This window comes from Erithacus rubecula (assembly GCF_903797595.1).
Source record: "Erithacus rubecula genome assembly, chromosome: 14".
Lineage (NCBI taxonomy): Eukaryota > Metazoa > Chordata > Aves > Passeriformes > Muscicapidae > Erithacus > Erithacus rubecula.
In genome coordinates this window covers 4,879,173-4,896,446 of record NC_136666.1, presented here as the reverse complement: position 1 = coordinate 4,896,446, position 17,274 = coordinate 4,879,173, and the positions used below count along the sequence as shown (strand labels likewise).

General features: G+C 42.1%; 1 protein-coding gene across 1 annotated transcript in view; it reads right to left on the bottom strand.

The window, feature by feature from the left end:
* Positions 1–17,274, bottom strand: part of ADAMTS17 (ADAM metallopeptidase with thrombospondin type 1 motif 17) — a 155,979-nt gene that overhangs the window by 63,287 nt on the left and 75,418 nt on the right. The window contains 4 exon segments of the mRNA XM_079318073.1: positions 1,980–2,125; positions 3,197–3,298; positions 14,554–14,704; positions 15,940–16,080. Coding sequence (XP_079174199.1) covers positions 1,980–2,125; positions 3,197–3,298; positions 14,554–14,704; positions 15,940–16,080 — 540 coding nt within the window.

The window sequence follows — 17,274 nt, the reverse complement described above, 5'->3', positions numbered from 1 at the left end:
CCAGGGTCAGCACCAAACACCCAGAATGTTCCATCTTCCCCCTCCCACCCTTGCTTTGCCTCAGACACTCCTGAGGATGGAGACACAGCAAACATCTCTTCAGCACGTGTCCTCCTTGCTATTAAAATACCACAGAGGCAGCTCTAACCTGCACTGTAGGCAGGGTACCCAGAAACAAACCTGTGCTGCACATAACCTCCATCCATGAAATCCATGCCATTCCACACATTTGTTTTTTAAACAGTGACTGTGTGAGATCTCCTGGTATGCAACTCCACAGCCACCTTTCACTGTATTTATGCCAAGAGAATCCACTCACTAATGGAACTGAAGAAATCAAAGCCCATTCACGCTGCTGTGACCCTTTTACACAACAAGAGGGGACTGGAGAAGGGATGCTCTGTTTAAGCCAGTGGTTTTCTCTTCAGTCCAACTGTACAACAACAACCCAAAGCCTAGACAAGAGCACCAGGCAGAACAACTCAAAAGTCTGCACGTGCAAACTGGCTTATGACCCATTCCCTACAACCATGGGGAGACAGTGCATGCCTCAAAGACATGCTCAAAGAAATTATAAAGAGGAAAAACCAAATAAAACAGTGAAGCAACTGGTTTAAAAATACTGCTAGTTCCACAGGCTCAAGAGTCAGCTGGCAGGAGTAGAAATTCCTGTAAAAAAAAAAAATCCCAAGACCAAATATATACAAAATAAAAGATAAATCCCTTAGCCAATATTTTTGGACAGTGAATAAACCAGCTGCAGAAGTGGGCTGAGGCCAGGAATTTGAAGCAAAAGAAGATCACGTGTGTATCTCCAGCCAAGAATGTATATGAGCAAGAGAATTTTAAAATTAGTGTGCAGTGTTGGAAGGAGCATTTCCTGTAATTTAAGGAACGATGATGAATGGATTTAGGTTTGGTCAGCACTGTAGCTGACAGCAAAGAAACCAGCTCAGTCCCCTTTTCAGGAAAATGAGCTGCTAAAAATCAAACCTGGATATTACAGACATGCAACTGCAGCACAGATAAGGAGAGAAATAAACAAAAATATCCTTTTCACATGATTACAGGTCAACAGCAGCAATTGTGAGACTATCCATCATCTAGGCATGTCTTCAAAGTGATTGTGTTGCTATGCAGAATTTCAGCCCCAATTTAAAAAGAAAACCTTTGGGTACTTTGTGTGTAGAAGAAAATTTGAATAAAGTCAGAGACACCCCACTTTGAGAGCTGCTCCCAAGGCTGTGGAGTTATAATAAACAAAACTGGGGTGGCTAGTTAAATGGCACCATTGTAACCTCTTCAGGACTCCAAAATAATGAAGAGACTTCCAGATGGGCCTCAACTGACCTAAGAGATGAAGGACAACATCTACACTTCGTCCTGAATCAGAAAAAATCCAAGCCCATGCAGAGAGCATCAGCTTGTTTGCAGTCATTGTGCAGAAGCTAAACTGCACCCAGGGCTCTCTGCATGCATGAGAACTCTCCTGTTCTTATGCAGCACATCCTGACCTATAGAGCAGCTCAAGGGGCTTTGCCAACACAGCTCTGGGACACTCTGGTCATTGTCAGCCACTGCACTGCTCCCCAAACCCAGAGCAAACACTCCCTGCAAAACTGGTCTCAAAGGTACATTGGCTTACGTTGGACTGTAGATCTAGATCAGCCCCTCCTCATTCACTGTAGTGCTGGAGGGGAAACACAGCATCAGTTTTTCTGCCAAACTACATGTATCTAATTCAACTGTATCTATTTTGAATCACTGCAATGGGAAACTTCCGAGGTGACCCTTCAAGCCACTTCCACAGAACCTACTTCAAGTCGCTCCAGCATTCTGACCTGCTGTGAATGAAATTTCTCAGGGCATCTGCACAGCTCTGCTGCCCATTTCTCCCCTGTGCTCTCTCAGCAAGGGTTGCCCAAGAGGGAGAAGGTTTCCAGCATGGCAGAAGGAGGCAGGATGGTGTGAGGACTTACGGGGGGTTGTCACATTTCCGCTGCCTGAAGCGCACCCCTGTCCCGCACGTCCGGCTGCACATGCTCCACTGGCTCCACACGCTCCAGTCCCCGTCCACGTGCTCAGGGATGGGGGTTTTACTGACACACTCCCCAGCTCGGCACCACTGCAAGGCAATCAGGTTAGCACAGCCTGGGAAGAAGGCCTGACCCTGCACAGGTGGACTTTAAAGGATGTCTGAGGGATTGCAACGAGTCCATGTTTAAATTTCTAGGGACTCGAGGTTTTGGTGAGATGGCAGTGGGAGAAGGAGGATGGGAGGAGGTGAAACGTAGAAATTTAAGTGTCACTCTCAACAAGCCCCTGAAGGGAGTTCTGTCATTAAAAAAACTATTACAGAACTGAGCCCCTTACTTTATAAAGCAGATAATTATCTAAGTACTAAGACTTAAAGCCCCACGATTCACAGAAATGGAGTCCAAGAAATTATGCCCCAAAGCAATGCCTTCATCAGCACTGTTCCCAGTATGTGCAAAATGATTGAAGTATTTTGGACCTAACTTGGCTGAAGCCCCAAACCCCTCTGATTCTAATAGGTTGTGCTGGCTCCTGACCAAGCAGCAAACTTGGCCTGTCCAGGATGTGAGACAGTGAGCATTGCTAAGAAATCTTATGAAAGAGTCACCAGGACTCCTCCAGTTAGAAAAACATGGGCCTAAAACCCTTCCTTTTCTGTTTCCTTGTCATGGTTTCCAGGACTAGTTTTTCTTGTCATTGTTTAACTTTATTTGCAAGCAAAGGTTCCAATCCTTGATCTCAGCAACCAGGCTTTTTAATCTTACCCTTTCTTACCTCCCCAACTATACCATAGACAAAAAAAAAAAAAAAAAAATTAGAGTAAAAAACCAGTAAGTAGGGGGTTGAGAGTTACCAAACGAGGCAAGTTCCAAAGAACACATATAAAAATAAAAACACAACAAATTATACGTCAAAAAGAACAGAACATCACTGAATTTGAGCTACTTATAGAAATTATAAAGATTTTAAGTAACCTTTTTTTCTTTCCCCATCTTTCACCACTCCCCAAATGTCAGGCTAAATGCTCTGTACACTCTTTACCTCAAATACAACCCAGATCACGACCAGCTCTGGGTTTATGGCAAATACTGAACAGCTTGGAAACATTATTCCCAATGCTGGGAAACAAAAGGTGCCTGCTGCTGAGCATTCTGATTACCTTGTCTGCGCCACATTCGGTGCCATCCAGAGGGGGGTCCAACTTTGTTTTACAGGATGTGTCTCCTTCCACCAGGCACCAGAGCCCAGCACACATCAAATGCTGCAATCACAAAGCAAGGAGGTGCAGTTATTACTTTTGGAGATGCCAGCCATCATTATGGGATATACTTCAAAGCTCACGCAGTCTTTCTCAAGTGAATCCAGAGGCATCCAGTTGGTTTGGGAGCAATTATTTTTTAAGGGTTGATTGGCATTAAGTGGTGAGGCTGGAAACATGAAAGAGATTGATGGATGCCACTGACAGGCACAAAACCTACCCCAAACAAAAAGTGTGCTATTTAAACAGATTTCTTTTCACAAGAATAAATCTGGTCCATTAAAAAGGAATCCTATATGGGAGGCCACGCTGGGTGCTTTGGAACCATGCCAAATGCTTAGATGTCCAAGATGCTTAATTACTCCTATTTTTAAAAAAAGATACTCAAGTAACTGCAGCTGGTGGTAGCAATAATCAGCCAGCAATGCCTCTGGGGAGAAGGTGGAATGAGAAAGAGGGAAGGATATCCTGGTATGCTGTGCAGCAAAGGAGGAACTTGGTGACAAGCAGGGTCAAAGACTGGGAATATTCTGGGGATCATTCCTGCTCTGCTCAGCCAGTGTGTGCTGCAGGGATACCAATGCTGACCACAACTGTGATCTGCCAGATCAAAACATTTTCAGAATTTAAGAAAAGGCACCAGGAAAAGGGACCCTTGCACCAGTAACATTTTCACAACATCCACTATGCTTTGCATTCCATGGAAGTGGATGATTTCAATACAGTGCTATATAGCTGAGTACCAAAAGAACAACAAAGAAGAGTTACATTTTTTTCCGCTATTGTTCACATTTCAATGTAATGGTAAAAAGATGAGAAACCTGGCTCTTGTGCCAGCTGGTCTTGTCAAGATTTATTGCACCTCATTAAATAGTTGAGTCAACATGCTCCAGCCTCATGCTTCTTCCCCAATGTAATGTAAGAGACTGTGGGTGCATGTGTGTTTTGTGTACAGGCATGTTGGTATGTCTCTATAAAACAGATCATGTCTCTATAAAATAGATCTGTACAAGAGAGGGTGCAGATGAGATAAATCCCAGTCCCAGCGATGATGTAGAACATACTGAAACAAAATAGTTATCACAGCAGTATCTGCATCCTGCTCCATTTCCACATTTCTCTCTGGAAAGAGGACTTTGCCCTATTTCAACCCAAAGAACATTCACAAAAACTGGAAGCAGACAGCACCATTTCAGCATCTGTATTAACCACAATGCAGAAAGTCATTGTCAAACAAACAAACAACAGCAAATACTCCAGGGAAACCTAAATCAATGAATTTTCAAGATATTTTCTCTGAAGAAATAGAGCATATGGAAAAATATCAGTCTTTAGTAATTTTGACTAAATGACTGTGACTAATTAGTGGTTTACCCACAGCTCTGAAAGCACTTAAGCACCAATTAGCCATGAGGATATCACACAGTTTTTACTGATAGGTATAGTGAGGCAGAAGCATTGACAAGGCAGAGATTTCAGAGCTTGCTGAGAAATTCATTATTCCACCCCATAACTCCCAGATTCTCAACCCCCTGCCTTCTGGAGAGGACTAAAATCAAAAAGTACATCAATTAACCATCCATAAGTATTACAGAAAGAGCACAAATCTAGGTAATAAACACAGTGTGAAAGCACTACCAGCAAAACCTCCTTCCAAACTGTAGCTGAGGACAACATTGATCCATAAAATGAAGGGAAGCTTTGGAAATGAAAGATGCAAACAGCAAGTATTTCCACTTTTCCAGTCTTTAGCCCCTCTCTTGCATATAACCACAAAGCTTCAGAGCAGAGTGTGAGGAGAAACACTTCAGCCAGACCTCTTGAATGACCCAGACAGAAATTTTGCCCCCAGAAAGAAACTCTCTGCTTGTGCTTCCTGTCAGAGGAATATCCTGGCTGAAGATGTGATGGAATTCACTGCATCCCTAAAGATGTTGTTCTTGACACGCAGGAGAACCATTGCTAAATATCTGCTTTATGCAAGACCAGTGTTTGTTCAGCTTCAGCTTCAGGTCCCTGGATCATAAACTGCACGTAAATTAGGGTTAATTTCTGCTCTTTGATGTAAAACTGGGAAGACAGAGTGGGTGGTGGTAGAAACAAAGCCATAAAAATGAAAAAGCTTTTTGTACAGTTTTGGCTGGCAACCAGAATCCCTCCATAGCCCACAACAACATGGAAGGTGATAAAGCCAGGACACACACTGAAGTATGAGACATGGCATGGGAAAGCAATGGGCAGAGATCACCTCAAATATATGTGTTTGCACCTGCAAAACAGCCCAGAGAAGGGATACAGAGGGTGTAAATATTCACATACAGGTGGGTGTGGTGTATGTGTATATATGTGTGTGTTTAAGCTCATATATACATGTATACACACACATAGTTGCAGGGAGATAAATAAACGAAATACCTCTCTCAGTAACACCAACCTTTCTGAAATCTCCCATCTTTGAGGTATGGAAAACATTGGATTTTTATAGCACCCCTGTGTTTGATTCAGAATCCTAAATGCAAAGCATATTTCAGGAAACAGTTACAGAAAAATCTGGTAACTGTGCTGAGCTCTGTTCTGGTGCCACACCACTACAAAGCCCAGGCCCTCGTTAGCCCAGTCCCCTGCATTTAATAGTGTTCAGATACCCCAGCAAAGATGAAACCATCAGCTTTGGGATTGCATGTCCCTAAGATGTTTTATCATGTTAACAGCTCTTTTCAAAAGAGATCATGTATCCTCCTCAGCTACAATAGGAACCCAAACAAAACTCCCCATTAAACAGCAAAGCAGTGGCAGTGACTGTAATGGTTAAACAAGCAGCTTTGTGGGGAAATATCCAAGTGAGAAATGGCAGGACTTGAAAGGAAGTTGTTGTATGTGAGTGGCAGCTCAGAGCTTATACTGATACAGAAGAAGGCATCAAAAGAACTGTATTAGGGCTAATTCTGCATTCAGCAACCAGCTTTCAGATGGCAGGTCCCTGCCTGCAAAGCATTCCCTACAGCGTTCAAAAAGTGCCAGGGAGGATTTTCCAATGATAGATATTTCGCACTGGAAAAATATTGATTTGTTGAAACTGTCTGTGGGGAAAGGTCATCTTTGGATCAGCTCCCAGTTTGAAATATTTCCAAGAGCAAAATAAAATTTTAAACAGCGAGATGGCTGTTGAGAAGTAGTGTTTCAATAAAAATTAAATTACTTTTAAAAAAGAAATTTAAAAAAATAAATACTTTTTCAGCTGAACCCTTGGGGAATTTATACAGCAATTAAAAAAAAAAAAAAACCAACTAAAATTTAGAAACTGAAATAAAATGAAATAGTTATAAAGGTGCAAATTTCAGACTGTCAGAAACTCCTGGGAGACAGGGCAGTTTGTCTGCACAGCTGTTAGGAAGCAGTCCTGGGAGAGGTCACGATCTGGAAACTCCCAAGCTGGGAGAGATGTGCTCGGCAGGTGAGCGGCGCTTCCGATTACAGGGATTATAATGGCACCTATCTGACAAAGGGGCCCCTGTGCCAGGTGTGTTCTCTGCCTCAAAGATCTCGCCATCTAAACAGACTCCTGGGAGCTTGGGGATAAAGGAAGTTTTATCACTCCATTCTAGGTGGAAAGATGAGGAACAGAAAGGGATTAAATGTCTTGCTGAAAGTCTGCTGGGAGATGAGCTGAAGCAGAGCTGCTCAGAGCTCTCTGCTCAGTGTCACAGCCACAGGCTCCTGTGTCACTGCCTGCTCCAGCTAAAGCCAGGCTCTGGCTCTGCCCCTTCCCACCTTTCTCCACTTTTCCAGGATGGTTTCCCTTCCCTGGGACTCCATCCCCACGAGGACTCACAGCGTGCAGCGCCCAGGCACAGCTCAGCAAAGGGATCTATTGTAGGTTACTCAGCTCAGTGCTGCAGCTGGGAATGAGGAGAAGGCAGAGTTCATGCAGCCAGCTCCCTGTCCACAGGCAGCAACTCTGGAGCTCTTTCTGGGGTAGCTATTGTATCACCACTGCTGCTAAAATCCATGTGATCCTGCCCCATGACCTCATGTGGGCTCACAAGACTTTCCAACCTCAAACCCTCAGATTATTACCTGCAAGGGGAACTTCCAAACCTCCAATGCATAAAGAGAATCCAATGAATAAAGATGTCCTTCCCACATGGAACAACTCTACAGAAGCTTTTTAATTCTCTACACATTCACTTCTTCACCTTGTCTACATCCAAGTAAAGAAACACTTATTTCTCCTGGAGATGAATTTGTTTCTGCTACCACTGGAAAGAGGAACCTCTTCTTTCTAGCAGCAGAATTAAACCAATTTTTCTGTCAAAATGAGGGGACTGCGAATAAGAACTCAGGAAGAGTAAATAACCTTAAGGGAGGGTAGCAAAAGACCTCATAATATACAGGTTTGCTTCTAAGTAGGTTGACTTTCAATGAAGTACCAGAACTCTTATTTTGCCAAGGTTTTGGCTCAGCATATTGCTAACCAGGAGGGAAAATATGCTTATGAATGGGATCATAATTAACACCTATTAGGTACAATAAACACACAATTTACTCTTGCTTTCCTGTTCAAAGCACAATGCAAACATTCTCAAAGCCTCACAGGACACTTCTGAGCAGGAATTCTTTACACAAGGTGAGAAAAACAATGCCCCCAATTTCTACACAATCGCTGTGTTTAATTTTGGGTGCATAAACAACCCACAGCAATCTCAATGGAGCTTCTTGCTGCTGAAAATGAGATGAGAAGTGTTCCAAACTCAAATACTGCAAAACTGGAAGGCACTTTTGGAAAGGAGCCACATGTTGACCCAGACAAGATAATTGTGAAACTCGGATCCATGTCTCAGTGGCCAAACTGCTGACCTGTGTCTAAAGCTGATATTCCAAGATCATGCCAGACAAGCAGTGGAAGACTCCCAGACTGCAAGGAAGGCACAAAGGAAAACAACACTTTTTGGTAGTTTTGGTTTTTTGTTTTTTTTTTTTAACTATACACTGGGAAGCAAACAATGAAACAGGAAAACACTGTCTCTAGTTTCAGCTGTCTCTGGTGCTCTCAAGGAAAGCTAAAAACCTTCACAGTCTGAAACATTTCTTTGCAAAGCATCATTATTTAATTTTTTCAAATACCTGGAATTGAATTAATAGTCAAAAGAAAGAGACTGGAAAGAGAGCATTCATAAGGCCACAAGCTACTTTTATGGCAAAACATGATGCTGAATACAAATCTTTCCAGTGCCTTTAGGGCACTCATGTCACCTGCTCCAGGGATTCAGAGACATGGAAAAATCCAAGGAAAGAAGGACAAGCTTTATGCACTTTCCTACCAACACAGAACTCTCACTGTGTGAACTCTTCAGCTTTACTGAGCCCAGGTTTTAGCATCTTAAATGACAGAACACAACACTAATGTGTCACGTCAGCTGGAAAAATCATAGAAGTGTCTTTAGATGGTCAAACCTGGAAGTAGAAACACATGGAATAAAGCACTGGAACAGTCTTGGAATTAAATGATTGGAAATTTGCACTGTGACTTATTACCAATGTCTAAAAAAGATGTTCTTAAGAGTAATGTTCACTCAACAGCTCCCAGTCAACTCCTCAGGCCTTAACACCTGACTGTTGGATATAAAAACATTGATTTTTTTCTAATAACAGGCAGAGTTGTCCGTTAAAAAAGAAAAATAGGAAAATCAAAAGAATGAAATAATGGATTTTGTTTCTTAGCCATGGGAAAAGAGAAGCAAGGGACAGCAAAATAAATATAGATATGTACACACACCATTCAGATGTGGTTGTGAAAATTATGGAGTTTCTCTTGAAGTGTTTTGCAGATGGGAAGTTCCCAGCAGGCCAGTGGGAGAAGTCTGAATGCCCTTTAAGTTTGCTATACACTATTTTCAGGCTGATACTCAATCGTATTCTGGCTAATTTTGTGAAGTTCAGACTTTAGCTGTAGATGCCACATCACAAGGCTACACTAATTCTTTCTCCCTCCCCTTGTCTTAATAAGAAATTAAGAACTGCCAAGCTCAAGTGTTTAATTCTTAATAGGCTCTCTCTACTATTGTTAAGAGTTTATTATGTTTATATTCTGAAATTTCCACGTTGTATTTTTATAATTTTATTTTGGTTCCCCTCTGTCTTTTTGTTTTTCTTTAAACCACTGCACCAGAATGTGTTTTGACCATCTTCCAAACTGAAACACGTACAAAAATTTCTGAAGCATTCCAATAATTGTAAACTGGGCTGTGCTGCCCAGGCAGGAACTCTGCTTCTCTCTCGTTCTTTCTCTCTCTTAAACAAAAAGCATTTCCACTAAAAATTAAGAGAAAAAAGTATTTTTGCAATATACAGAAGCAATGAAATAGGGCAATTCAGCTTCACAGAAACAGACAGTCTGAATTCTAACAACCTACACAAGGAAAACTATAAACTATAGAATGGCAATTAAGTTAATTGTTACCTTTACTTCTCAAAAAACAAAAATCTGCTCATTTTATTTCAGAATTAATTCAGGCTTATATCTTGCAAGCCTCAAGAAAAACCCAACCCATCCTCTTCTAGATTTATTAGTGTTACTATGTAGACAAAGTCCCTGGCTGTACAGAAAATGACAATGCAACCTATTATTTTCAGGATAAACCAGTTTTCAATCTAATTACCATGTTCTTGTAAATACTCTATATGTTACTAAATAATAGGGCTCACTATCATGGTCTGCATCTCACAAATGGCCCTGCAGAGCAAAGGCAAACAGAGGCCCATTGATTCCCATGCACAGAGCCCAAAAGGCCACTCCAGCAGCCTCTTTGCAAGATCAAGACCACAGAGCGACCTACAATTGCTGAATTATACTCACCACACCAGCAAATATGCAAACTGAAGGGGTACAGAAAATCCATGTGATCATTACAATTGCTGTTTTTTCTTTACTTTGTTTTTGGTTCCTCTCCTTCTCCATATTAGCCAAAAAATCTACTTTGTCTCCTTTGGCTTGCCATCAACTTTGCCCTCTTGTTCTGTAGCTTGTAGATATTGGAAAATACCTACATTTGTTAAAAAACAACCCGAACCTAAGAAAAACAGCAGAGCCAATTCTAGCTGGTTTAATATTTCTAAAAACAGTGCTATGTCAAAAATCACATTCCTAGCTACATGTGAGCTGACAATGTCCCTTGTTAGAAAAAAAATCTCTCAGTAGCAGAGCTAATCTCCTCCAAGTGCCACTCCAGCCTCAGCCTAGTTTTGACTCAGAACAATGCTGGATGATAACAGTTACGTAAAAACCTGCAAAAATGTGTTAATAATGAATAAGCCAAAATGCTTATAAAACAAAAAGCCAAATGGATACATGAGATAGAAATCACTTTTTTTTTTTCTCCATAAATATGATTTCAGTGCAAAAGCCTCTGTTGGTAGGCGTTGCAGCCTCAAAATAAAGATTAAACACGCAGAAAGTTTCCATGCAAGGTTTCAAATGTGTCTTGATGAATTTCTGGGGGAGAAACACCATCTCTGCTCCCTGAGAGATTGAGCAGAAACCACCTGTGCTATTCCTCTTGGAATAAAGACAGTGAGAGCAAAGGGTTAACTCCTGCTCTTGAGGCATTGTCGCCTGGCTGGGGTTGGAGCTCTCTGCTTCCTCTCTCGGAGGGGTCAGATGAATTCACAATAGTTGATTCATAGCCCAGTGTGGAGCTGAAGGACAGAGGTCAGACAGGTTGAATTGCCTGTAATTTGCACAACTGCTCCCATGCTAGCCCTGGACTCACATCAGCACTCAGCAGCCAGAGCCCCCCAGGATCTCTGTGTTTGGGGTGGACTGATTACACCCTGTTCAGTGTCAGAGGTGCATTTCTGTCCAGCTTTTCCTGCAATTATCATGATGTTGCTCAAAGCTTGAAGTGACACAGTCATCTATTTAATTTCTGATAAAAGCAACTCATCTCCCTCAAAATAAAGGCCACTGTGTAGCCTCTTAGGTGGGCCAAAGCTCTGCCAACACTGTGGAGCTTCCCAGCTGGAGACAGGCAGCATGCCTGGCATGGCATAGCACACTTGTGCATCCTGCTAGAGAAGTACTTGCATGGATCAGACAATGCCTGAAATTTGCAATGGGAAAGATGAACAGAAATCACCATGGGAAAGCACTTTGATCCCTTTGCATATTCCAGGAGAAAACTCTGTAACTTTGATTGAAGGGGGATCTGCTGAAAGGTGTTGAGAGATTCGTTAATATATGTGAAATCATTGAATCACAGAATGGCTTGGGTTGGAAGGGACCTTAAAATTCATCCAGTTCCAATCCCCTGCTATGGGCAGGGACACCCTCCACTATCCCAGGGTGCTCCAAGCCCCATCCAACCTTGTCTTGGACACTTGATCCCTGCCCTAACAGGAATCCAGGCTAAAAGCTCCTTAAAGAGGTGACATGCACTAGAAAATCTTACCCAACACTGAGGCTACAGAACCAGATCCTAAATTATACATCTTGGAGGTCATAGATTACAACAGACTATGGATCATCTGATTATCATAAATTCAATTTTTTAGTATAATAAAATGTCGAAGGAAAGGAGAAAGAAATGTCGAGGTTTGGTGTATGTAAAGCTGAGACTTCCTCATGTGTTTCAATTTCTGTTCTGTACATTTGGAGCAGAATAGCTGCAGGATGGCTGGTTTGGCAAACTTATAAGCCTGAGAGCTACAGTTTTGTTCTAAGGCATACAAAAATGGAAGAATAATTTTGGGGATACGATCTCAAATATTCAGAAAAGGGTGAATATTCATGGATTAGCTATCTTGTTGGACTGGTGTCGAGGCCCAGCCACTGCCAAGCATTGAGGGACCTGACTCTCCGTGAAAGAAAAGATTACATTCCTTAAAAAAATTGGGCTTTGATGCTGTTAAAAAGGAGAGCTTACTGCACAGAAATTTTCTGCTGTTTCTCAAAAATGTAGAAATTTTGGAACCATCTAACCTCTGAAGTTTGCTCTAAACCAAACTGCAAGGCATTTTTGAATATAGGGCCTCTAGTTTGCCTGATATAATTATGTAGCTCAACTATCTCCAAAGAAATATTGTAATGTAACTCTTTTATTATATAAGAAAATAGGCAGCAGACACATGTAATCATAAAAAGATTGAGCAGGCTCATTTCCTGAAGTTTATTTCCTTTTCGTAACAAATATTTACTGTCAATGTTTATTGCTTTTACATTTGGATTTTTTTAATACTTTATTGAATTAAAAATACCACATTACCATTGGCTAAAAGAGGAGACAGCTGTATTTGCCAATAATTTCTACAGCTAATGCCAGTGACCAGTGCCAATTTTTTTTTTTTTGGTTCATATTTTTGTAGACAGCTTTGAGACTTATGATACAAGTATTCTGCAGATGAGGCCTGAGGAACACAAAGGTGAAAGGAACACAAATTTCAGAGGTTTAAAAATCAAAAGTGATCATTTCCTATAAAGAATTTCCTTTCCTTGTCATCAAACACCAAATCAGAGTAGCATAACAGGATGTAAACATTTGCTTAAATTAATGGCATATGACATAACTGATCCCGAGCTTCACAGGGTGAACGCTAATTCTTAATGCACATCTGCAACAGAAACAAGCCTAAAGAAGGGACTGCAAATTGGTTTTAATCTGCTGAAGTTTTCTACCAGGCTTTTCACTAGGAAGCACCAATGCTCTCACAAAGTATGCTGCTTTTTTAAGGGAAACGAGAGATGGAGAAAAAGACCATATTTTTCATTGTGTTCTAAAGTGCCACATAGTTAAGACTGGTAAAAAATCTTGGGACACACAAACACCTGCTGTATCTCACAGAGCAGGGTGGCTCTTGGCACATTATTCTGGCAAACAAGTCCTTGAAGCAATTCCAGAGTGGACACACAACTCCTGTGTGAGAAATGCTGACCACCAACCAGCGGGCTGACATTCTCATCAGGCACTGGAATATCCAGAAACAAAATGGTTTTTTATCACAACAAGGGAAATAGCAAAAATCTCTTCCAAGAGCAATCCAGCTGGGTGACACCCACACAAGTGGAAGAACTTGAGTCATGCTGGGTAGATCTGAGGTTTTCTTCACAGACCTATATTCTAACTTTGCTTCCAGTACAGTAGTCCTGGTGGTCTACATTTTTTTGATGGAGCTGGGAAATACAACCTATCCAGATTCTTTTCCTATTGTTTTATATTAGCTAGTTTCCAAGTCCAAAATAAATAAAACAGCTAATGTGAAACTAAGAGCATTTTCCCAGGGTTTGCATGTGTTCAACAGTTTTAGTAATTTGGCACTTAGAAACCTCAGCTATCTCTGATTATTATATTCTTTCTTAACACTGATTTAAGACCCCCAGCTTGCTCAGAATGGGAATGAGGGACAACTGAAAAATACAAATGGCCAGTTAGTAAAAGCAAGAAACCTGTCAGAAGGGGATGCTGCCAGCTAGTGCTGATGACCCAACACAGCTCCATGACTTTTTTCTTTGGTATCTCCAAGGCCACATTGGAAGCAGGCACTACCTCACTCCCTATCTAAAGCAGGGGATAAGATCTGCTCAGAATTAAAAGATCTGATTATGTGTAAGACCTTATGAAAAGTCTGGCTGTCTAAACTCTAAAGGATGAGTCCAACAGCCTCATCTCAAACACAACCTACTTCTAGAGACAGCAACAATCAATGTTTCCATTTTGCCAACCAACCCCATGATACAAGCACACTACACCCAAATCCTGATGAATAACTGTGGTGCTTAAAAAACACACAAGATTCTGCAGAGAATTCTGTAAAGCCTCCTGAAACAATCAGACATCAGTATTTCCTCAGCACAGAGCAGAGTCAGCTCCTAAGAACACTGCAGTGGTCTGAAGGTGAAGCCTGTGAAACACCAGCCAGCCATCTAAGCTGACTCTGTGCAAGTAGCCAAACACTCTTGTGAGGAGAGACTTTCACCTCAGCTGAACTTCCAGGAAAACAATCTCTGCAGAGCCTTTCAGCAAAACAATGTCAAAAGGGAACAGAGTGCAAACAGCAGTTTTTGTGAGTCTGCTCTGGGAGATGGCCACGGGCAGTGTGGGGGAAGGATGAGGCCTGAGCAGGAGCTGCGGACATGGCGCTCAAGGCCCTTTCCCCCAGCAGAGCTGAAACTGAGGCAAGTACAGACTCCTTTTCCCTTCCCCGGGGCTTGGCAGCTTTATTCCCACTTCCCACCTTGTTTCCAGCTACAACCCAGGAGCTCTTACCTCCATGTTCTTACAGAAGGTGGCGTTGGTGCCAAAAAGGATCTGGCACTGCTCGTCGGCGCTGTAGTGCATGCCCGGCAGCTTGTGAGGGAGCCGGACCGAGTACTGGCTCCGGGGGTCTGTCACCAGCAGGCACGCGCTCACCTTGGACCTGGGCAGCAAGGAAAATGTCCTTCAGGGAAAGCACTCTGAGCTGCACTGGGACATCTGTCCTCTCCTGAACAGAGCCCCCTGTCAGGCACTGGGTTTTCACTGGAACTCTTCTAAATCATTGAGAACCGTGGGTAGAAAGGGCCTTGGGAATGCACCCATGGCCTCAAGGCAGGACAGACATCCACAACATTCTGGGTTAAACATTTGTCTAAACTCTTCCTAGAAATCTGAGAGACTCAAATTGGCCCCTAGGCAATCCAGCCCAAAGCTTCACTAGCCTTGAAATGACAGCTAGAAAGTTTTCCATCGTGCCTCACCTCAATCCCCCCAGCTGAATTCTGACATTTTTTCTAATCCATCATAGGCATAAAGTGGAGATTTTTCACTTTGCCTTCACAACAATTGTTTACAAATTGGAATATCACTGTCACATCAGGGGCCAGACACAACCAGATGAGTTCAGATGCAACTCCTTTTTCCAATTCATTCCTTTAATGAGTCAGTAAATATCCCATTTACTTTCATTATTTTTCTTTCTTTCCCACCTCTAACCTGCCAGAGTGGGAGATTTTCCATGCTGAAACTACTCCTAACACAAAGCACTGTGCCAGGCACTGTTTGTCAGAGCTGCACAGTAGGTTTAAGATTAGAACTGCATAGTTCAGACAATTCCAGTGCTTCCTGTAGTATATGAGACTTAACAAGCAGCAGAACAGAAATTCTTCATGAGCAATCGAATATGATGAGCTGAAACATGGATGCAGTGGGAAGGAAGTTTATAGGGAACAGTTTTAGACCAACACACACTGAGGAGTGAGAAAACACTCAGAATTATCTCCAGGCAAAGTCAAGTTTCAATAAAATAAAAGCTATCTAATAACAAGACAGTAAAAGCAACAGCATAAAACTGCAGCATCTTTAAGCAGAGGTTTCTGCAGGCCACCTAGACACAGATTTCTGTCATTGCAAAATCAAAGCGTATTTTCTGTAAAAAGAAGGTGATGTGGGATTTTTTAAAAAATGTTATCAGCACATTGACAACTGCACATAATTATTTTGCCTCTCTTCAATCCTCAGTTTCAAGGGGCTATTGCAATGGAGACAGATTCAAATTTGCACATCCTAATGACATATGCACACTTCTTTCAAAGGAAAATTGTTAACACTTTCACTTTAAAGCAACAGAGCAGATTCTTGCCTGGTAGGATTTCTGACACTCAGCACAATCCTTACTTTAGGAAGTTTTCGAGGTCGTCTCGGCTGCACGAAGACCAGGAAAGGTCACTTGGGTTCCTGCCCTTCACCCATTCTCCAGACATAATGTGAGACCTCCCAGCACAGGGCTGATGATCATCGTCGTGGCTCATCCCCATGCTGTTGGGTGAGAACAGTACAAGAGAAAAAACCTATCAAGTTATGATGTGGGTTTCTCATTTCCCACTGCCCTTAGCAATGACACTCTCATCAATTAACTGGACAACAGGCTGTACACACAACACACAGTCATGTACTGTTAAATAAATGAACTAGAGGTTCCTTTAATTTATCCATTGCCTTAATTTCACAAAGTGCTTGGTATTTGTGTGTTTGAAACTTAAATGAGCTTCGTATGGACTGTCCTCCCAGGGTTTATGAGAAGTGAACCTGGAGAAGTGATGTAGTTCAGAGAAGGGTATATGCTGGAATATTTACTGAAAACTTTGGACTGCTTTCCCAAATCTAGTGGATAGGATTCCTATAATTACACTGAGAGAATGATCTAGAGATGGGCTTACTTTGTTCTTGCATCAGTGTGAATTTGGAATATATTGTTAGGAAAAACATTTTTCTGAATGAGTGGTATTGCACAATCACTTAATTTTGAGGCTGATCCTTTTTTGAGTGGTGGGTTGGATCAGATGATCTCCAGTGGCCCTTCCAACCTAAATTAGCCTGAATCTGCAACAGCAGTGCTCAGACTGCAGCCTGAGGCAAAGCCAAGCCCCATGTCTGCAAGCACTGTCCAAAAAAGCCCCAAGACTGCCCCATGCCCATCTCAGCAGGGACAGAATGTGACCCACTCAGAGAAACAAGCCATCTAAACAAACAGCAGATTGTGTGATTGTGTTGTATAAATACATGCAAGAATTCAAACACATTCAGTGAGGATTTCCAAAAGTACTCAGAAACAGAGGTGTTACTTCAACCTCCATCCAACTTCTCCCTCAGGACCCTTCTATCATTAGGGGAGTTTTCACCATTGGGCTGCTACAGCAGCTCCAGGTTCAGAATAAATCCCTGCTGCCACTACAGGAAGGTGAGACTCCTCTGCTGCAGGTAAAACTTTGTGAACAGGGAAAAATGGTGTGACCAAGGTCACTTGCTACACTCAGTCCTACACTCAGCCCATCACACCAACCTGCCTGGCAGTGAAAATGAGTTAGGGATGTTCCATGCTACTTCAAAATGAACATTAAAACCCTTTTTCAGTATCATACAGAGTAGTAACTCCTCGAAACAGTAACATTCCTCCTTCAATTCCAAGGTGAAATGGAAAATGACTTCCAGAAGAAAGGTGCCTTCTATGGC